Raw genomic sequence first — 21,722 nt, 5'->3', positions numbered from 1 at the left:
TTTGTGAGAAGAAATACACAAAACAGAGATCATGGCAATTAGGGCTGTGCGAAGCTTTGGTCCCTGATTCAATTTGGCAGAGATTCAGTCCGATTCAGTGGCCAAATCTCCAAATTCAAATTGAATCAGGAGACCCTTAAATCTCTCTGAATCGAAACAGAACCCTCCGAAATGATCTGGAGAGATTCGGAAAGATTTGATGATTGGGACATAGACACAGCTTTAAATGTTTTTTCTACATAGCTTGAGGTACGAGGCATGGCTCATGAACGCTGTGATGCTGTGGCAGATGGAGTGTCCCACAGGAGCGTGGGTGAGCCCCCCACGTGCTCAGCGGTGAACCCAGAAGTGGACTGGAAGTACTTCCAGTCCACTTCTGGGTCCACCAGAGAGCATGCAGGAGGCCCCCCCCATGCCTCCCCCAGCTTGGCAACTGGTGCCTTCTGAGTCAAGGAGGTACCTGGGGTCCCGCATGGCCAATCTCTGAGCCGGGGAAGCATGGAGGGACCCCCCCGTGCACTCCCCAGTGGACCTGGAAATTGACTGGAAGTACTTCCAGTCCACTTCTGGGTTCACCGCCAAGCACGCGGGAGCACCCCCACACACACTCCTGAGGGACACTCCATCCACTTCAGGATCACAGTGTTCATGAGCCGTGCCTGGTACCTCGAGCTATGTAGAAAAAACATTTAAAGCTGTGTCTATGGCATCGAATCTTCACATTTGGATTCGGCTGAATCAAATCGGGGACAGTGTTCCAAATCAACAAATCAAATCATTGTCCCTGATCTGGGCTGAATCCGCATTGAATACAGCTCATTTCGCACACCCCACACATCACAGAAATGCTGGCCATAAGAACACCTAAGATAGACAGGTGCGAGACATAATCCAGTCTTCAGCCCTTAAACAATTTTCTTCATTGCTGAAAGAGTTGCCAAATAATTGACAAAAACTACTCAGATCCAACTCTCCTTACTAAGGAGCTCCAGAGCACCAGAGATGAAGGAGGACAACTAATTAATAAATCACTTTGAGGATACTGTATAATATAATACTGTAATATTATATTATAGTATTATATTATAATAGTATTATAATGCTATATACAATATTGCCATTGTTTTCTCAGCACTACAGAATTATTCCTGTTTGATAAGAAAAACATATAATGTAAGAAAAGAAGCAAATGTCCTCCAATCCAGCTCAAGAAAAATCTCCACTGGCTTGCACTAGACCCAATGTCTACCTAGGTTTATTTATGTTTAATTGTGTTACTGGTTTTCTAAATATAAATACTGGGGGTGGGATTACAAAGTTCCCAAACTTTATAAAAGAGGGGCTTATTATTATCAAGAAGAAAGCAGGGTAGATTTGCAACTCATATAGTAACTGATTAGAGAGAGATACATATATATATATGTATGTATGTATGTGTATCATGAGTTTTTGTGAGCTGGAAATTACTTCATCAGATGCTGTAAACGGATGTGCATAGACCAATGTAAAAAATGGAAACATTGTGGGAAAATACACAGTTTTGGCATGAGTAAGTTCGTAGCCTAAGGTGGTGTATCTAATAGCAGGGGATTATATTACACCATTTAAAACAGACAGGGAACTAATATATCACAAATTAATTTCAAATATCGTTTAAAGGATGCAACAAATATGCTGCTAGTCATAATTTCTCACTCTGTCAACATATATTTATACAACGTGTACAATAATAAATGTTACATTGCAAACCACTTTAGATGGGCTAAATTAGGGGCTTTCAATTGGGGGTACTTTCGAAGGTCCCAAGGGGTATGCAGCAGCGGTGCAGAGAAGTTGCCGGCACTTCGAGTTTTGCCAGCCTCACTTCTGACCCCACCCTCACCCCTGCTTGTGGACCAGCTGCCAGGGGACCCCCCACTCATCAACTGGCCACTGGGGGACTCCCCATTTCTCGACCAGCCACCAGGGGTACACTGACCAAAAAAGGTTGAAAACCCCCAGGCTAAATCAAGTGAAATTCTACATAGGGTTAGCTTATTCTAAGTAATAAGTCTTTTTTCCCCATGTAGAGATAGGGGTAGAAGTAACAGTGGACTCAAGGCACTGACAAAGAAAAGGCAAGCAGCAAGGAAGCTAAAGGAAAGTCAACCTCTGGATGAAAGGCTCCTAATGTTTACAATGAAAAATACAATTTGCTTCTCCTTTCTACATTGATACGTAAGTTTTATGTCTGAGAGAACGAAATAGCTGACCATCTCCAGCCTATGCAGCTGGGATCTTCCCCACTGAGACAGCTACCAACTGATGATTCTACAAGTTACCTAGATTTACATCACAGATGCACACATAAACCCAACATTACTGCTTTTGTTGTCACGAATTATATAACACAAGAGGAAACATAGCTTCATATAGACCAGTGATTCTTAACCAGGATGCTATGGCATCCTGAGACACCTTGAGATCCTGTCAAGGGTATTATGGGGTGCCATGTAATTCTGGCACTATTAGGTGTCCAAATAACATTTCTAACAGGAATCTATAGTGTTAAAAGCATACAGATCTGTTGTGATCGTTGTGAGTTCTCTGCAACACAAGAATTGCTTTATTATTTTTCTGTAGCAAAAAAAAGTGAAAATTAAGAGCTGGCATTTTTTAGGGGTGCCTTCAGTCAAAAGAGGGGTACCTTGAGTCTAAGAAGGTTGAGGACCACTGATACAGAGAGAATGTACAAATCATTGTGTAGTCCAATGTTAGCATCCCTTGAATCAATCAGTCCCTCAGGCCAACTTAATTAATTTTTATTTCAATTTGCTAAATTATAGTCTCTTTGCTTTTAAAAAATGTCCAATACAAATTTTATGAAAAGTCTCATGCTTGTATCCTTTTTCAAGGGCAATTTCCAATTAAAGTGCATTTGCTGAGACCCATCTGAAATTACAATTTTTAACTACATTATGATTTTGCTCCAGGGCAATTAGGGATATAATTGAATTCAACAGTCAGTGCTATATAAATGCACCTCAATTGCTTTGTTCTGTTTTGTTTTTTGAACACGTATTTTGTAGTGCCTAGAGCTAAGGTTAACTTTTTTTAAGATAAAGGTAGATGGAAGAATGAATAAATACATTTTATACAAGATAGCTATCTATGCATTCTTTCAATGTCATCTAAGCACAAACATAACAAGGGACCAGGCTGTTCTCTCATATGGAAAAAATGATTTCTAAGACAGAAAACTCTACAAGGTTTCTCACAGAATTATGCCATCAAGATGACATAGCTTTTCTGTGCTAGTAGTTGCTCGTGAAACCTCTTTTCAAGGTAGCTCCATAGAGCAGTGGGGATGCCAAACAAACGTTTATATAGTTTGAAGTTGTCTTAAAATATATGGTTCAGAGACCAATGGTTTTCTCAGACCATAGCAGTGGGATATAGGGGCAGAGGGTTATGGGGCACCATTTCTATTTGGCCACAGAGAAAGCCATGTACTGAAAAGTCTTTTATGTGCAGGGATATCAGGGCCATGAAAAATAAACCTAACTCCCAGTAGAAGTAACCACTCAAGCTTACTGATGTGATCTGATAACTTACATATGGGTTAGTATATACATATAGTCTAAATTCTACAGACACTTGTCATGTCTTGTGGTGCCTCAAATAGTTCTAGCACAGGGGTGGGCAATTATTTTGGGCAGAGGGCCGCCTACTGAGTTCCAGAAAGCCATCAAGAGTCACATGACAGACAGCCCAGGGCAGATTATTATTAATATCTACATTTTTTAGGGGCCCCACACGCCAGATAGAATGGCCTGGCAGGCCGCATCTGGCCCCGAGCCGCATTTTGCCCACCCCGTTCTAGCAGAACTCAAATGGATTGCTCAAAGATGGATGTTCGAACCTCTGTCTCTCACTCTGCTTCCAGGCACAACTCCCGCCCACAACCCCAACTACACTTCCAAAGTCCTGATTTCCTTACATGCTTATTCACAAAATGAGCCAGATGTACTGTATAGCAAAATGACAATTTTTGATACCATTTTAAAATGACCATGGTAAAACTACAGGTTGGTATCTAATCACAGAATCACAATGTTTACAGTCAGGATTTATGAAGATCCCAAGTCACACTTGGCACATCTACACGAGATGTTGACTGCAGAATTGACTAATTAGCTCTGTAGTAAACATCTTGGCATCTATGCATGCAAGGCAATTAGGCTGAAGTAAACTAATTAATGGGAGTAAACTAATAAATACAGGTACTATCCTGCTGCAGTTTTTTACTCTGCAGCAACATACATGTAGATGCTTATACGGCTGGCTGGGGCAGAAGAGTGCTTCAGTGCAGGGGCTGACTGGTGGCTAGCCCTGCACTAGCACACCCTTGCACCCCAGCCAGACTCTCTGTAGCACACTGAGTCAGGAGGAACAGCTCTGGTCTGGTAGGCTGACCCCTCATGGCCGCCTGCCAGCCGGGGCTGCTCCAACCCAGCTCAACGTGCTGTGGTCCCTGGTGCACGTTCAAATGGCATGCCCAGAAGCAATAAACTCTGGAGCAATAAACTCCAAAGTTTATTGTTTCACATTAATTGCCCATGTAGACATGCTCTGTCTATCTGAATACTACAGAAAACAAGCACAAATATTAGTCATATATGCTTTATTTGATCTCAGTTTCAACAGTGATTAGTGATTGGGTATGTGACGGCTTTTGAGTAATCAAATTCAAATATGTGAAAGGGGCCTGAATTTTTTAAAGTACTGAACACATGCCGTCTGAGAATCTGTATCACTTAATGTACCTTGGGTTGGATCACCAAAAGGTGACACCCAAAATCACTGGTTCCCTTGGGAAAAAAAGCCTCTTTATTGGATTCAGATTGATATTCATCTGTCTATTATCCTGCTTAGTTTTCAAAAGAGATTTTTATTTGAGAACTTACAAAAAAATTCTGAATGAAAACTAGCAAATAATGATATTCTTATAAAAATATATAATTTTTTAAAGATATATTGCTATTCCAAGAGGCTCTTCAGTCAGGTTTTTCGCACAGAAATGCCATGCTAGATATAAAACTCAGTTCATCTTACTTGCTAAAAATACACTAGCTATCATACCCCCGCCCCAAATCTTGCTGTGTGGAATTCTCCCTGTGATCACAGTATAGCCCTCAATAAAGAAAAGCTGGCTCTGTCAGTTCTGATTCAACCACAATGCGAAGTTTGATTTCTTCCACACTATCATACCCCCGCCCCAAATCATTTGCTACTTTGACTAAGAGACCAACATCTGGAAGGCACATGGGAAGAGACCATTGAACTAGCTTCCCTCCCCAAATACAAATTACAGAAGGAAACAACTTAAGGAAATTCTCAAAATATTTGTCTTTCTGTGTTTTGTAATCTCTACGTCTAGGTATTTTAATATTGATCTGACATTGTGCCCCTAAGGTAGGTTCTGACCTTCTCTGTTATATTCATTGTAAAAGATTCACATAGTTTAGCCTAAATAATAGATTTAATTTTCAGCCACACTGTAGGCATGAAGGTTTTCTGCTACACAGCTAATTTTTATAATATATTTGCAAGGGTATGATATTTAGCTGCATGTGGGATGGTTCTTCAATGCATTTTACTCTTCCACCTCCCTCAAAAAAGCCCTGGCTTTAATTCAACTCTTTTTTTAAATAACTTTTCAAAATGAAATATGCCTTTATATATACTGCATATCCTTAAATGCAAGGGGGTATAGACACATGCAAGAACCAAGACAAAATACAGATTTATGAGCAGTAAAGATCCTGAAACTTGAGGGTCTTTCCTTGCTCCCATAAAGAAAATGGCAAAAGTGCTCTTTTGAATTGGACTGGAAGAAAACAGACTTCCCAGAATTTTATGGTTGTGCTTACACTTAACCCTTTTTGAAAAAAGGTCCCATTATTGCTAATACCAAGGTAGCATGGCCAAGGCAACCAACAGTAAGGACCAGCTATTATTAGAGGTGGCCGGGTTTTGGGTACCATGAAGGAGACGGATGGTGCTGCTTCCCTCATAGGTGAAGTACAGACCAGTCCAAGGAATGGGATTAAAGCCAACTGACATCACCTTGCTGCCTTCCCCACTCTGGTCTGCTTTGTAAATTTACACAAATCCCCAACATAATTTAGACACTTCTAGGGATCTAAGTCACAACAGTCTTAGTGGGTCTCCCAACAGATTGCAGTATTCCCTCCTGCAGCATCATCCTAAACATGCCCTACGTACTGTCAAAGTCTTGACCCCTCTAAGGCTCACGGGACAGGGATTCAGAGATGTCTGAGAGGATGGACTTAAGATGTCTTCTGCATTGCCTCTGCAGAGATGATCCTTCCCATACAGTACCAGGCTTTTTTGGGTCTCTTCACATCACTTGGTCCAGCAAAGGCACCAGAACAAAGGTGAGGATCTCACACCATGCTGTCTAAACTTGCTCAAAGCTGCTCTGCATAGCATGATAGAGCTGCACTGATGGGGATTTTTTAGGAAATAAACCTTAGTGTGAAAGAACTTCTCTCCAGTTATGTGAAACCTCAAATATAACCTGAAGTGATGAAGTGATTTAGGCATTAAAAACAACCCTTGAAAACAATAATGCTTTTAGGTCTGCAGTCACCTCTTATGTTTCATTTCATTGTCAAGTTAGCCAGACACCACATTTCTCTACCATTCTAATAAGGATTAAAACCAAGTCCAACCTGATTCTTTTGGGCTATCTTTTGCCCCTTTTTCCAGCGAAGGACAGGCTTGAGAGCAGGAAGCTCTTTCTCCTCCTTTCCCACCATATGTTCCCCAAGGCTGTAGGCTACTTCAAATACAATTGGAGATATCACATCTTTGACTCTTCTCTGAAAAAGAAAATGAACAAAAGATTTATCTGTGAGAATCTCAATTAAGCAGAAACATCTATGTATAGTAAGAAAGCATGTGACAGGTAAGGATTTTTTGGGGGTGGTATATTTTAGTTGACTAACTGTATAGTTGGGAGGGCCACAGACAAACTTTCAGATACCATGGTACCCACAAAGACCCACAAAAATTCTTGCCTCTTTCCTGGACTGTTACAGCTGCAACATCACCCCAAAACTAGTAAGAAAGAGGTCAGTACAAGCATCTAGATCAGACGGGCAATTATTTTGGGCACAGGGCTGCTTATTGAGTTTCGGCAAGCCATTGAGGGCCGCATGACAGGCAGCCCAGGGCAGATAAATGTTCATTTTTTAAATTTTTTAGGGGCCCCGCGGGCTGGATAGAATGGCCTGGTGGGCCGCATCCAGCCCCCGGGCCACATTTTGCCCATCCCTGATCTAGAGCAAGATGACATTCAAAAGATAAATTTTGTTACAGTACAATTCAATCTAAAGTTGTATAAGCAGAGAAACTTTAAACACCCCAGATTTTCATAGACAAATATTTCTTTTCAGTGTGTATTTATTTAAAACATTTTATATGAATGTAATGTATATGAAATTGCTTAGAAAGGTTTGGAAAAGGCCAGGCCACCAATCCTGAGTCCATTAGAATGAAGTCTTTTCTGAATGTAGTCCATCAGTCATAACAAACCATACAGGCATAAAATGTAATTTGAATTCAGCGCTCTTGGGCTGAAGGTCCAGTGAGCTAGGCCAAGTATTCTGAATAGCCTATTTGATATCTATTTTAAGGCAGATACCTACACTTCCCAAATATCTAACTAGAATTCAGACACCTCCAAAAATTATATTGAGTTAAGGTTTTAGCCAACTTGCAAATTATCAGCTCAGGTATACAGACATTGGGAACCTGGGCAAATGCCATTCACATAGCCTGCTCCATTTTATACTCAGGCTTCCAATGGTCAGTATCTACAGTGGTCAGTCTATCTGCAAACACCACACCCCCTAATACAGTCAGGCTACTGCAACCCAGGCTTAGGCTGTCAGCTATTTAGGGCGGATGGTATTTATTCACATTTTAGCAAAGCATATTGAACACTTCTAGTCCCACACTGCGCATAAGCATTAAATAATAGCAGTGCCAAAACTTCTACCCAATAATGCAGTTCAAGAGATACACATTATGTAATATTTCTTTAAATAAAGATTGCAAGAGTGTTCAGGAACACTGTATATATACAGATAAGAAAACCAAACAAGGTTATCAGGAACCCTATTATATCTCCAATACAATACATTTTTAGTTAACTGAGCAGCCTTAAATCAAATTTATGCATAATGTAAACTCACAGTAATTAAAAATACAGGCAGAGAGAGAAACACAAACATACAGCTTGTCCACCATGATTTTGCATAGTAAATTAATAGTTAATGGTTAATCATTTCTAAACACTAACATGATCTTTTTGCACCCAAACCAACATCCTTTGAAGTCCATAGAAAAGTTTCATTGACTGCTGAGTGTGCCTTCCTGGTCACTGACATTTCTTTCTGCTTTATTTCAGTGATGAAACTGTGACTTCCAGCAGCCAGATTAATTACATATGTGCATATCTTCTCACCATACTCCTGGGGGAATATATTTCATATGCCCACTTGTCTTTAATTAAAGATGAAAATGTGGATCCTACCCACCTATTAATTATACCATATGCTTTGTCCTTTCTATTTAACAGGCTTATAGACTATGAACACCAAGCAGTTGTTCTACAGGACATTAACAACAAAATGAGCAGACAATTCTGTCTTCAGATACTACATGTGCTTTTCCAGAACATTACCACATGGTAATGAAATTAAAATTTTACTTAAGCACAACAGGAGATGCACTCTTCTTGGGTTCAGATTCACCCAGACCTTCCAGTTCCCTTTAGAGAGCATTTCAATCAAATGATGATAGCCATTGTCATAAAACACAAAGCACTTCTGATTGAGGAATTACATGAAAAGCCAAATTAGAGGAAAGTATTTAAAAACTTTTTACGCCAAACAACTTTATTTTTGTTACTTTTTAAACCACACACAATGATTTATAACAGCAAACAGTATCATAAGCAGTTTCATGGCTTTATTACTCTTTATCATAACACATCCAGGTTAAGAAAGTATGAAAGGCAAGAGAGATTTTGGCAACTTGAAAAGCATGTCTGACCACTAATAGCATACATTACAACTGAACTACTCCTAAAAGTTTAAGTGGACGTCCAAACCACTACAATATAGAGGGGTTAAAAAATCAAGGAAAATAATTGGGCAACCATGATCTGGGGGGGCAATTCTAACAAACAGCAATGCTACTTGCACAAATAGCACACGCAAACAAATATGCACGACATAATATGCAGAAGTATAGTGTTAAATTGTAAGTTATTTGGTTCAAGGATCAAATCTTCCTTGCACATTTATGCAGTATTTAGTTTGATATGGCCCTGGTCTCTGGTTAACTATTACTGCTACTATATTTCTCTACTTATTTAGATAGGTGTAAACTAATATTTAATGTTCTACACAAAAAGTACTTTAAAAATCTCAAGAACATCATTAGCCATACTGCAAGCTAGGAGCACCTAAGACAGACAAGCAAACTGATTTGCCCTCAAGTACAACAGGATGAAGCCAAGATGTTTCAACATTTGTCTAGAAAAAATATTAGGGGGAGATTCATCAATCCTAAGATATCAACAATCTAGTGATCAGGGCATTTGTTAGGGTTGTGGGAGCCTCAGGTTCAACACTTTGACCATAAACTTTATTCTGGACCTAAGAAACTAATCTGATAACGTATTCACTGAAATAGCTACTGTTCAACAAAAAGTTTTGATTTCTATAAATCAGCGTTTTCCAACAAAATACACTTCCTTCAAAACAGTCTTGGACAGCTGTATTTCTACATACCAGGTTTTGCTTTCCTGCAAGCTATGCTGCTTCATAAGTGGACATAATGGATCTGGATTAGGGCCCAGACACACGCTATATTTAGGACATGATTAAGGTGTTAATTGTGCCATAACTGTAACCCAGCCACACATTAAAGCCAATTTAGCAAACAAACAACAAAGCTATTCTACATGTGATGTGTAACACCTCTGTGGGTCATTGAATGTGTGGCATGTCACCCATGACTGAGCATAGGGCTCTGTCACTAAGCTGAGCATAGGGATCTGGTGTGGGGCAGCTCCAGGATTCACAACACAGCCATCCTCTACCTGATCAGTGGGATTGGCCTGGGGGCAGCACCAGGGGGAGATGGGCAGCAGTGCTGTGAGTCTGACATCAGGGAGCACCTCCCAAATCTTGAGTTCATTGTGCCTCAGACCTCTAAAAAGCACGTGTGCAGCTGGGGCTACAGCTGCACGTCTGCTTTTTTAAGCTCCTGGGGCAACTGTGGAAGTAGCATCTGGGGGCTAGAAGCTGCCTAAACCCCAGCTACGGGCACTGCTTCATGGTGTGGAGCATGAGCAGCAGGGGAGCCAGGAGCTCCCAGCTGCCCATGACCCACATCACAGATCCTGGTGCATGTGGAGCTTTAAACAATATGTTTGCAGCTGGGCTGCAGCCATGCTTTTTAGGAGTCCCCAGGTGCTCCGACCCAGACAGTTGGGAGAGGCTTCCTGGTCTCTGGCTCCCAGTGCCTCCGGAACTTTAAGAACTAGCTTCAAACTCCATACCAGCAGCTCTGGTTGGGTTGCTGGAGTACAGGGGGAATACAAGCTCCTGTTGGAGTTTAAAGTCGCCAGGGGGAGAAGCCCTTTCTCTCCTCCACTCCTGCCAGGAGCCTCTGCTTCCCAATGCCCAGCAGCCCAGCTATGGTTATCAGGCATGTGGTTTTTGGCAATCAGCTGATTGGGTTTTCTGAAGCATTTCAGACATTCTAGGAATGTAACAGGGACACCTAAGTCGTTTTACAAAACCAACATCTTTCCAAAATTCATCCTAACAAAGAGCAGGCTGCTTTTTCTACACCCAAAATATTTACCACAGGGAAATATAAAAATGATGAGATGATAAAGACCCTTGAAATGGGCAGTAGCACATATATATATTTTCTGGTTTAACAGAAAAATGTGACAAAACTCTACTGTAACTCCTCTTTACCAGCCCAACTTTATTAATGAAAAGCTCTTTGGATTCGGTATAGCATTTGAAAGGCTGTGGGGGGGGAGGACCCCTAACGAACTGGAAGTTAATCACAGTTTGGTACTCACATTTTGCCACTGTGACTGTGAACACATGACTTTTGATTTCAGCACTCTCTCCAGTAGCTGTAATGTAATTAATAAATTTATAGAAGCTTACTCTCCTAGGTGCCAGATAGAGATATGAGAGATTATATTTTTCTGAAACTTTCACACACAAGACATCATGACGGTATAAAGGTACAGGGCTCCATTTCCCACTGAAACACAGCCTTTTCTTGCGTTCACATCCTTCTTCAAACTGAAATCACTGGCACAGAAAAATATACATGTATCAAGACCCCAGACAAATCCGCATGAAATGGGTCAAAGATTTATTTTAGAGGACAGGATTTGTATGCTCACAATCAGATAATTCAGTGCGAGTAGCTGCCAAGGAGGACTGCATTCAATTCCAATTTCTTTTTGCTCATTTCCAGAGTACAGTCAGGGGAGTGTATATATAACCAATCAGTCATCATACCTAATCCACACTTTGCTAAATCCACAAGGTGAAAGTTTTTAGTAGCAGCTTCAGAGAACGTCAAATTCCACTTTTAATTATGGCCTCTGGATTGAGGTCTATATTTAGAGTTACATAACCTTGATCTATCTAAGCTGGGATTCCTGGAAAAATGAAGAGTAACAAAATTTTGGGTTAATACTGCCTTCATTTTTATTATTACTCTGGGAAAATATATTCACCGTTAGAAGCACTGCTATTTCTGCCTATTGTTTCTCTTCCTTCCTTCTATCTTTTCTCAATTTTTCTTCCCTTTCCTGGCCTTGTGATTTTCCTCTCTTCCTTGTGAACTTCTTTTCTTACAGCAACACTCCCTCAGTTAGCTCCAGTCCCTCCCAAACCAGTAGATGCCACTGACTTCAAGTGGAATTTTTAGGTGTTCTGTACTTCTAAGAATTGAGCCTTTTTATTTAGCTTTCTAAATATGGACACAGGAGTTTAACTTCACAACACTCAGTTATGAAATTTCCAACCTAAATTTATTTATTTTAAATATTTTAAGCAAGTACCTATCCCTGAGCTTAACATTTGCAAACTAAAACTTTCCATCCAAATATAATAAATAATGTAGTGACATAATGGGAGAATACACAAAGCTATCTTGTTAATGTGCACCCACCACAGTAATAAACCATGACTAACCCACATGTAACCACTAAGTCTTAAACTCTTTCCCTACCCATATACAAACCTCTTCAGGCCAAAGTTCCACCACTTTGGAGGGTTTATGTAAATAAAACACTACTCTTTGCATATTTTTAGGAATGTGCAATATCTCACACACAATAAATGAGACTGCTCTGTATAAGTGAGAAATAAAAGTATTCTCCTGAACTCTGCTGCCCCATCCTCAAATTACTTTTTCCTATTGCCTTGGTCAAGCCCCCAGCATACAGAAAGGACATTTTGGACCTTGGCCTCTTCCCCTTGCAAAATTCAGTGAAACAAAGGGAATAGTTTGGTAGGGGCAAAGTACCAATACAACAGACTGGGTTTAGAATAGAGGACAGGTTAAAGTTCACAGCAAAAGTTACTTCTCTTTCTTGCCCTTGGTTAAATGATAGGATGAAATGGCTAAATAACTCCCTGCATGATGCAATACTCCTTGTTGGCTTGTTCATGTGCAGCCCTCACAGTGTCAAGCCCCGTCACATCCCAACCATGAAACTCATTCCCAGGAACATCTACTTTGATCCGGAGAAAAAATCCATGATTCCCAGTGAACTAAACTACCTCTTTTACCAAGTGAAGTCTTCCTGTCATCTCCACCTGATTTACCCCATAGGAGTCTGTGTAAAGGCACTCAAAGTCCCCAGTTCTCTCTCTCTAGTATTTTCTGCCTAGTGGAATCCTCAGCTGCAAGCTTCAACTATGCGATATCTGCAGTGCTCTGGCTGATGCTCTAGGCTCAAGAATACACCTCTGTATCCATCAGAGGACACCTGAAATTGAGTCTCTCCCACACAAACACAGAGCTGGTAACACCCCCACCCTTCACACTCCGCCAAAAAAGAAACAGATTCTTGGGAGTAATTAGTTGTTGAGAGACGACCCAGGGCTACTTTCCTCGTGCACCTGCCTTTCTGCTCATCCTGCTTCTGCAGTGTGGCAGGAGTCCCCGGCTCCCTGCTACTGTGTGAATGTGCCCATATTGCTTTCTGGAGCTTGGAACAGAGCAATCCCTTGAAAGTTATTGCTGGGCACAATTACACATGCACCAGACTGCACAGTTCTTACTGCGCAATCATTTTGACTATGTAGTAATCGATGTTACTGCACAGTCTGGATGACACATGGGTCTTTTCCCAAACAGTAGTGTCAGCATCACAGTTCATCTCTGTACTCATAGCAACGAGCTATGGCAATGTAGCTTGTCACTACAGTGACATAGCATCTCATGTAGGCAAGCCCACCGGCAAGTTAAGGGGAAAAACTAGCTTTCTGTTCCATGGGTGAGGCAGAATTAAAAGCTTAATCGAATTGGCTTAAGCACATTTTCAATGTTCTCAGTTAATTTGTGTGTAGTTAATAGCATCTGAAGGCAATCATGAGGTCTAGTGCTACAATAATACTTGCTTCTGTTTTTTCTAAGGTCTTATGAGCTAATTATTCAACTAGTACATAAATATTTCTTTGTTGCTATACTTCAAACATTACAGCTATTATGAAGAATCCTAACATTTAAAATAGGGAAATGAGTACTGAACTCATAGGGAATCACATCTTCAAAAGCTGCTTAGAGTTTCTGTTTGAAAAAGCAAGACTTTTTTGTTCTTTTTCCCAGAATTATTCTGTTTCACAGCTGTTCCTATTACGCCAAGCATTCCTCATCTCAGAAGCAGAAATTGAGAAAAGCATTAGAGGAACAGAGAAGGATATACTAGCATGTAAAACTAAAGGATATGTGTATTACAGAATATACAATGGGATGTTTTCTGCTTTGGAAGAAAAAATACAGGGTTAAGAGAGTTAGGAAATTCTATGCTCAAATCTCAGTTGTGTTATAGACACCCTGTGTGACTCTAGGTATATCATTTCAGCATTCTGCAGCATATTTTCCATCAGAAAATTGAGGATAATAATAATTACAATCCTGACTCGCACCAAAAACATAATGAATCGTTATTGTTATAATTTATGAAGCATTAGCAATTATATATTCTTGAAGAATGATCAATAAAAACAAAAACTCATTGGGTCAAATACAACTTCCACATCCACCTTCACTGGCATCAGTGGCATTATCATGAAAATGATTGGTTAGTCAGCACATTCTGACTTTATTTTACAGTCCATTACTGAAAAGGTCATGACTAAACTACGACTGCAGGTGTTTTCAGTGTTCCATCTGTCATTTCTGTGAATACTGGGTCTCTCCAGTGCTCCAACCTTTTTTTTAACCTGTTCAAATTATTCATTCATTTTCTCCATTGTATCCCACTTGCCAAGACCCAGCTGCTCTTTAAAAAAAAAAGAAAAAGAAGAATGTAATAAAAAAAAGAGCTTTCCTTTTTCAGAGGCTTTAAAACTTCTTTTTCTTTTCTGAGGAACGTGCTTCTCAGACACGCTCTTCTTGATTTTACTTACTGCAATGCACCTACACCAGAAATCACCACTCGGGTACCTACAGCATTGGCCAGGCAAAGGTTCTGAGCCTCAGAGGAAAAGATAGTTCTAAATTTAGGAAAACTATAAAGGAAGAGGCTCTGGGAAGGATCATCAACGATAAGATAAATATTTATTTAAAACCTTTCTTAAGAATTCATGTATTTAATATAGGATCAGAAGTCTTTTGAGATGAGACAATTAAATCAAAATTTTCATTTGTAAATTTAATTGTGTAGCATACGTTTATTTCAGCTGACATTACCACATTTTATATGCTGCCAATAAAGATTCTCTCTATGGTATTTCTTTGCTATTTAAAAATGCAGAATTACATAATAATTATGTGTATAATTACCTCTCCCTCCAAACTGATGAAATACACAATCAACTTACACAATCCTAATTGTATAAAGACATTTCATTCTTGGCTCTTAGGTCATACTCTTTGATAATACATTTGTTACAAGTCCAGGATGTATAATGAAGAGAGCTCTGTTTGTCATTATAGTACGATATAGCAATCTTTAGCTTTCATATATTGTATGGCTTGCTCTCTCTCATCCCCTCCATATATCAATAGGTAAGTAGCTAAATAGTTACATAAGTAGGTAAATAGTTACAAACTACAAGTATATATACTATGAGTTACATAGAGTGTGTGTGTGTGTGTGTGTGTGTGTGTGTGTGTGTGTGTGTGTTATGCATTTTATCCACTGACTATTTAATATAAAAATGCATAAACTATCCTTGATGCAGACTCTGGAACTCAGTATAAGCAGGTGATGACATATATGAGGCTAGTAGAGGAGCGGGCAAATAAACCCTGGATATTATATTCCATGTTGTTTAGTCCAGAGATGATAGGCTGTGTGCTGATGAGTGGGCACAACTGGCATTCAGGTTTGTTGCAAGACCTGCTGGGTTGGACACAGAGCAACACACCCTTAGGGCTAGGTGGCATGAGCAACTGCCTAGGGTGCCATAGTTAAGGGGAACACCACACACACACACCCTGCCCTGCCCTACCGTTCATGCCAGGTGGGAGTCATTGCGGGGACTTAGGTGGCAACTAATCAAAGGGAATGGGCAGCAGGTCCCAGCCTCCCCCCCAGAGCTGATTAGAGCTGGCCAGCTAGGGCAGTGGGACAAAAAGCCCCAGGCAGTGGCAGTGGCAGGTACTGCCAGGCGGCATGACAGGCTTGGAGGAGGGCACCAAGGGCCAGACCAAGGGCAAAGCAGCAGTGCCCAATAAAAAGGGCCCATTACTGACCTGTTAGGGCTGGAGGCTAAGCTGCAGTGCCCCACACCCCAGGCCACTGCAACCACTGCCAAGAGTGAGGGTAAAAGCAGCCAAGCGGTGCTGGGCACTGGCGCCCTGCTGCTGGAGTGGGGCTTCCTATGCAGACAATCTTGTCTGCTATCTACCCACCTGCCCTTCCTGGCACCCAGTGCTGAACCCCCATCAACCCCCAGCCCTTCTGCCTAGCACCAGGCCAGTATCTTAGTGGGCGGACACATGCTGCCCTGCAATAGCCCACAGGGTCTCTTGCCACCCACAGCTGATGGAGAATATGTGCCAACACATACACATGCACCCCCACAAAACCTACACCCCCACACACACACCCCTGACTCCCTACTCCTCTACCCTCTGACCCCCCCCCCACACACACACACACCTCACCCCATGTGCGCACAGTGCTAGTGAGCTGGAGAGGCGCTGAGGAGAAACCGGGGGGAGGCGCTGGAGGGCACCAAAATACAAGTTCGCCCATGGACCCATTTTCCCAAAAGCTGGCTCTGCTGGGACAGACTAGGAGTTAGGTAGTGTTGTTGCTGGAGGGAAATATTTTAAGATTGGGGGATTGCCTATAAACCCACACAGGCTTGTTCCCCAAGGCTGCCTCGAGATAGTCAATGGCTCTGCAAGTCCATTGATAGCATCTGATAAAGTAGGCTGTAGCTTATGAAAGCTCATGCCTCCTTGAGCAAATTAGTTGGTAAGGTGCCACCCTGCTTTCTGCCCAACTTCAAACTAATACAGCTAAATACCTTCCTACACTATTGAGAGAAAGAGGGCTTACTTTTTGAAATTACCACTATTAAGGTGATTTAAATGCAAAACTATTACTTGTTCAACAAAGAGAGGACAGATGCCTTACCTAACTCCAGAATAGGGGAGAGTATGCTAGAAAGAGATGCTTTGTATCTTTTCTCCCACTATCAAATGGAGGTGGGAAGTATTTAATAGTGTAATTTCCTTTGACAATGATATTTTTTTAATTATAAATGTAGAGTGCAATGACCTCTTCTGCCAAATTTGTTAAAAAACAGTGTTCCTCTATTAGTTAAACTTCCGTGCTGAATATCAGCTTTCATATTCCTCCTTTCTGGGAGAGCTGTTCAGAAAAATATCACAAGATTCTTCTTATTTTTCCAGTGGTTATTACTGATTATTCATTCTCCTTTCTTAAAACATGGCTAATCTAAAACTCTCAAGCTAAAAATCAGCTTTGGTTAGAAGACAAGCCCCAAAATGGGGCTTGAAAGCTTTGAATTACTAGAACTAAAGTAATAGTAAGGGAAATTTTTCACCATTTTTTCAGCATGCTGAATATTTTAGCAACTTAGAAACCAATTTACCATATTCACAATGGGAAAAAAAATTATTCATGGAAAATGTATAGTCTAGAGAAGAGAATACTGAAGGGAGATTGAATAGCAGCCTTCAAGTACCTGAAAGGTGGTTACAAAGAGGATGGAGCTAAACTGTTCTCAGTGGCGGCAGATGACAGGACAAGAAGCTGTGGTCTGAAGTTGCAGCAAGGAAAGTTTACATTAGATATTAAGAAAAACTCCCTCACAAGCAAGATAGTAAAACAGTGGACCAGGTTACCCAGAGAGGTGGTGGAATCTCCATCTTCAGAGGTTTTTAAAACCTGGGAAAACAAAGCCTTAGCTGGGATGATACAGTTGGGGATGATCCTGCTTTGAGCAGAGGGTTTGGACTAGATGACTTCCTGAGGTCCTTTCCAACCCAAATTTTCTACGATTCTATGATCTCAAATAGCTAATTAGCAAAAGTGAGCTGCCAGCAAAAGTGTCAAAGTGCAATAATAAAGCTGTTTGTCTGGGACCCACATGTTTCATAGATTTCACAGATCTATGAAAGTCAGTGAGGGTCAAAGGATTCCAGCAAGACAGACATCCAAATGTTTCTTAAAAGAGTCCAGAGTAGGTGCTTGCACCACCTCTGGAGGCAGTCTATTCCAGGCCTTAGGGGCTTGGACAGTAAAGAAGTTTTTCCTTATGTCCAGCCTAAAATGGTTTTGGAGGAGTTTGTGACCATTTGACCTTGTCATCCCTTGGGGCGCTCTGGTGAACAGGTGTTGCCCCAGATCCTGATGCACAACCCTGATGTACAGGCTGCCACGAGATCACCCCTGAGCCTGCACTTTTCCAGGCTGAAGAGTCTCATGTTACAACTGTCTCAGGGATTTTGCACAGGACAATTTCTAATATTGCTGTTCTATACTATATCATGGTATAGACCAGTAAAAACAGAACAAAGCTACTGAATACAACAAAGGACACACTGTTTTCCAAACTCCTGCATCAGAGTCATAAAATACTAACTCTTAAAAGGGAACAAGCTGTACTTTCTCACCTGGGACTGGGTCCATACAGTCATGACATGTTCATACAGTTCATATGAGTCAGTGAATACAGTGATCATCCACAGAAATCCAGGTAAGTCAAATGAAAAAATGTCTTCAATATATCTTAATTGTTTTTCCTATACAAGAAATTTCAGGCCAATGCTGAATCAACAGAACTGGGCACACCCACAAAAACAAAGGTTAGAAGATCGTATATTTACCCCGATGCCAAAATTAATAATTTGTGAAAATGACTGCAATGAACAGTGATACACACACACACACACACACACACACAAAATAAATAAATAAAATGTTGTAAAGAAACTGCTGCACAGGATTTAAGAATAATGTAGTACGAAGAGGAAAATACAGTGCCGGTGGAGTTCGAAATCAACGACTTATTGCTAATACACTTAAAGAAGGTGAACCTTTGGCAGATGGGAACATTCAGAATCTTTGGCTGGAGCATCTTAGCACACAAGTATAAAATAAGCTACTCAAGAATCTTGTCTCACTTTCTAGCTAGAATTTCTAATATACATGACATGTAATAATTTTGTGATCATGGACTCAAAGTATTAATTAAAACTGGCTTCAGCATGTATCATTATGGCAGACTGGTTTATACAGTAGGAAGATATCCAAGCTGTCACAGTAATAAGTATAAGTGTGTTGCTTATTAGCCATTGTTGAAAGGGCCTGTATATAAATACACAAAAATGAAACCTAACAGTGATTTCTAGTAAAACAAAACTTAAGTAACAGAACGAAACTTAATGCACCAATCAGGTACTGAGCATACAAGGTTACTAGGTTACTTTAGAGCAAGTGGGAAGTCCCAGGAACTGGCTCAGACTAGGAAAAATTGCCCAAAACTGGGTCAGTGGAGTAAAAAACAGGCGTGCGCTAGATGCTGCATCCACACCCAAATATGGGACTTATAGCGAGGTGGAGTAGGAGGGGGCCAGCTCACTCCATATAAGCCAAGCATAAGCGATCCCAATTTAGAGGAGAGCTCACTTGCAGAACATCGAAGGAAGACTTGCAAGTAGTTCGCGTTGCCACCTGATCAACTGTGCAGACTCCCCGAGACAAATATCTCACTTCATGTGAACAAGTTGTCTCGCCTGAAAGCCGCAGAACACCGAGCCAGCAATGTCTCATCTGACTCAGTAACAGAATAGAATAAACAAGTATGCTACGCCTGTTGGTGTAGTAAGTATGAAATATGAATAATACAAATAATACTGAAATCAAGAAACTAGTTGTAATTTGTAGCTGTACTTGTAATCCTTTTTTGTAGTGTAATTATCCACAAAAACAGAAGCAGCAAATTTTTTCATAATTTTGTGTTTTGTGTTTGTGTATGTTGTGTTTTGTATTGTTTATGAAAGCTAAACAGTTGTACAAGTGATCTAAAGAGTAGTAAATTAGTTCCTGAATAATTAAAGCGTAATCCCATCCCAAGTAGTCCTTCTCAGTGCTTACCTTTTGCACTCCCACATTCTGACTCCAAACGAGTTGTACCCTTCAGCCCTGTAACATTACCACTCCCACACAGTAACACAAGTAAGGCCTGATTTGAATAGACTGCAAATAAAAGTGTTTTAAATGTCTTCAAACTTTCACAAACCAATTTAGTTTCTCCTAAATCTGAAAGACTGTCTTTGCTCTTAATACCCTGAAAAGTGTATAATGACATGATCATAATAATAAAAACACAGAACTCATTGAAACACAGAATTTTTGGCTCATGGAATATTGATACTTAATTTTGTTTCCATTGTAATTTGGAATTAAATCAAAATATTTTTAAATTAACTATAGCATGAAGATCCAAAAATGTTTATGAGAAAGTTCTCTTTTGGAATTCTGAAACGGTCTTTTGATATGCCAAAATTTTGTTCCACATTTATTTAGTATTTTTACAGTACTTCACAAATGTGTCATGAGCAATGCATAGCTGTCATAATATCTGGAATAATATAATAGCATAATTCTATTATGCTATTCCAGTATTATTTTAATTATCAGCAGTGGGCACATCTACATGTGAAATTAATGTGCATGAATAAACTCCAAAGCATGTTGCACCAGAGTTTATTGCTCCTCGGCATCACATCTACACGTGTGCCCAGAACCGTAGCACATACAGCCAGGTTGGAACAGCCCCATTTGGCATGGGGCCCAGGGGGTCAGCCTGCTAGCCTGGGGCTGCTCTGACCTGGCTCAATGTGCTGCGGAGAGGCTTGCTGGGGCACAAGGGTGCTCCAGCGCAGGGCTAGCTGACAGACTGCCCCATACCCTTGAACCCCAGCCAGCCCCGTCAGCATTTACATGTGTGTTGGTGCACAGTAAAGAACTCCACAGCAGGATAGTGCTTGTATTTACTAGTACTAACCTATGGCAGAATTGATTGTTTCCTGTGGCCTAATAGGGCCACACATGTAGATGTTGGGTGCCTGTACATGAGCCGGGAAGCTGTTCCACACTGTAATTACGGCGCATCAGAGCAGATTCAATTAATCTAGTCTGCTGGTGCATGGTAACTGCCATGCTCCAACCAACCTCCACATCTTGTGTATCAGCATCCCCACACTTCAAAATGCTGGTGGGGGCACTTTAATTAAAGCTCATTCACTGAGCTTTAGACGAAGCACCCCCCCACACCATTTTGAAGCACAAGATGCTCCGGGCACTCTAATTAACACCTCCACCCACAGAGCACATGTAAAAATGCCCATTGAGGCTTTAGGCAACTGGAGTAAATGGCAACCAGAGTAAATGTCTCACGTAGCTGTGCACAGTTTATCTTCTTTTCCAAATCAAGGTGTTTACTATTACTAATTCAATTGGGTTGTAATTGAACAGTTTGATATTTTAACACAAAAGACAAAACAACAAGTATTAAGAATTAATACAAAATGATAAAAACAAAATAAACATAAAAAGAACAGAGTATGATAATATAAAACACAAAATGCTATATTGGATATACAAAATGAATTTCCCAAATTTTGAAAAAAAAAATCTGAACTAAAATTTCTTCTTTTAGAAACTTCCCAATTTTACACCAAAATCTACATCTTCTAAATATTTAATTTTTCCAATATTCGCATATTTCAGAGGAAAAATGCCAACATATGTCTAACGTAACCTCTGATGATCATATCCTCTTCTTTTTGCCTGTGAACATCCAATTAAAAAGGAAAAAGTACTTGCAAACAGCAGTTACAAGCAATACTTGGATTTTACAAGCAATCAGCAGGCTGAAATGTGT

General features: G+C 40.5%; 1 protein-coding gene across 1 annotated transcript in view; it reads right to left on the bottom strand.

Annotated features, from left to right (window-relative positions):
• Window positions 1–21,722, bottom strand: part of ITGA9 (integrin subunit alpha 9) — a 456,855-nt gene that overhangs the window by 228,573 nt on the left and 206,560 nt on the right. The window contains exon 16 of the mRNA XM_019508716.1: window positions 6,738–6,887. Coding sequence (XP_019364261.1) covers window positions 6,738–6,887 — 150 coding nt within the window. The remainder of the gene's footprint in view (window positions 1–6,737; window positions 6,888–21,722) is intronic.

Source organism: Gavialis gangeticus, unplaced genomic scaffold (genome assembly GCF_001723915.1).
Source record: "Gavialis gangeticus isolate Ggan-Ray unplaced genomic scaffold, GavGan_comp1, whole genome shotgun sequence".
In the NCBI taxonomy this organism is placed as follows: domain Eukaryota; kingdom Metazoa; phylum Chordata; order Crocodylia; family Gavialidae; genus Gavialis; species Gavialis gangeticus.
The sequence above is the reverse complement of the archived record's forward strand: the minus strand, read 5'-3'. Positions and strand labels throughout refer to the sequence as shown.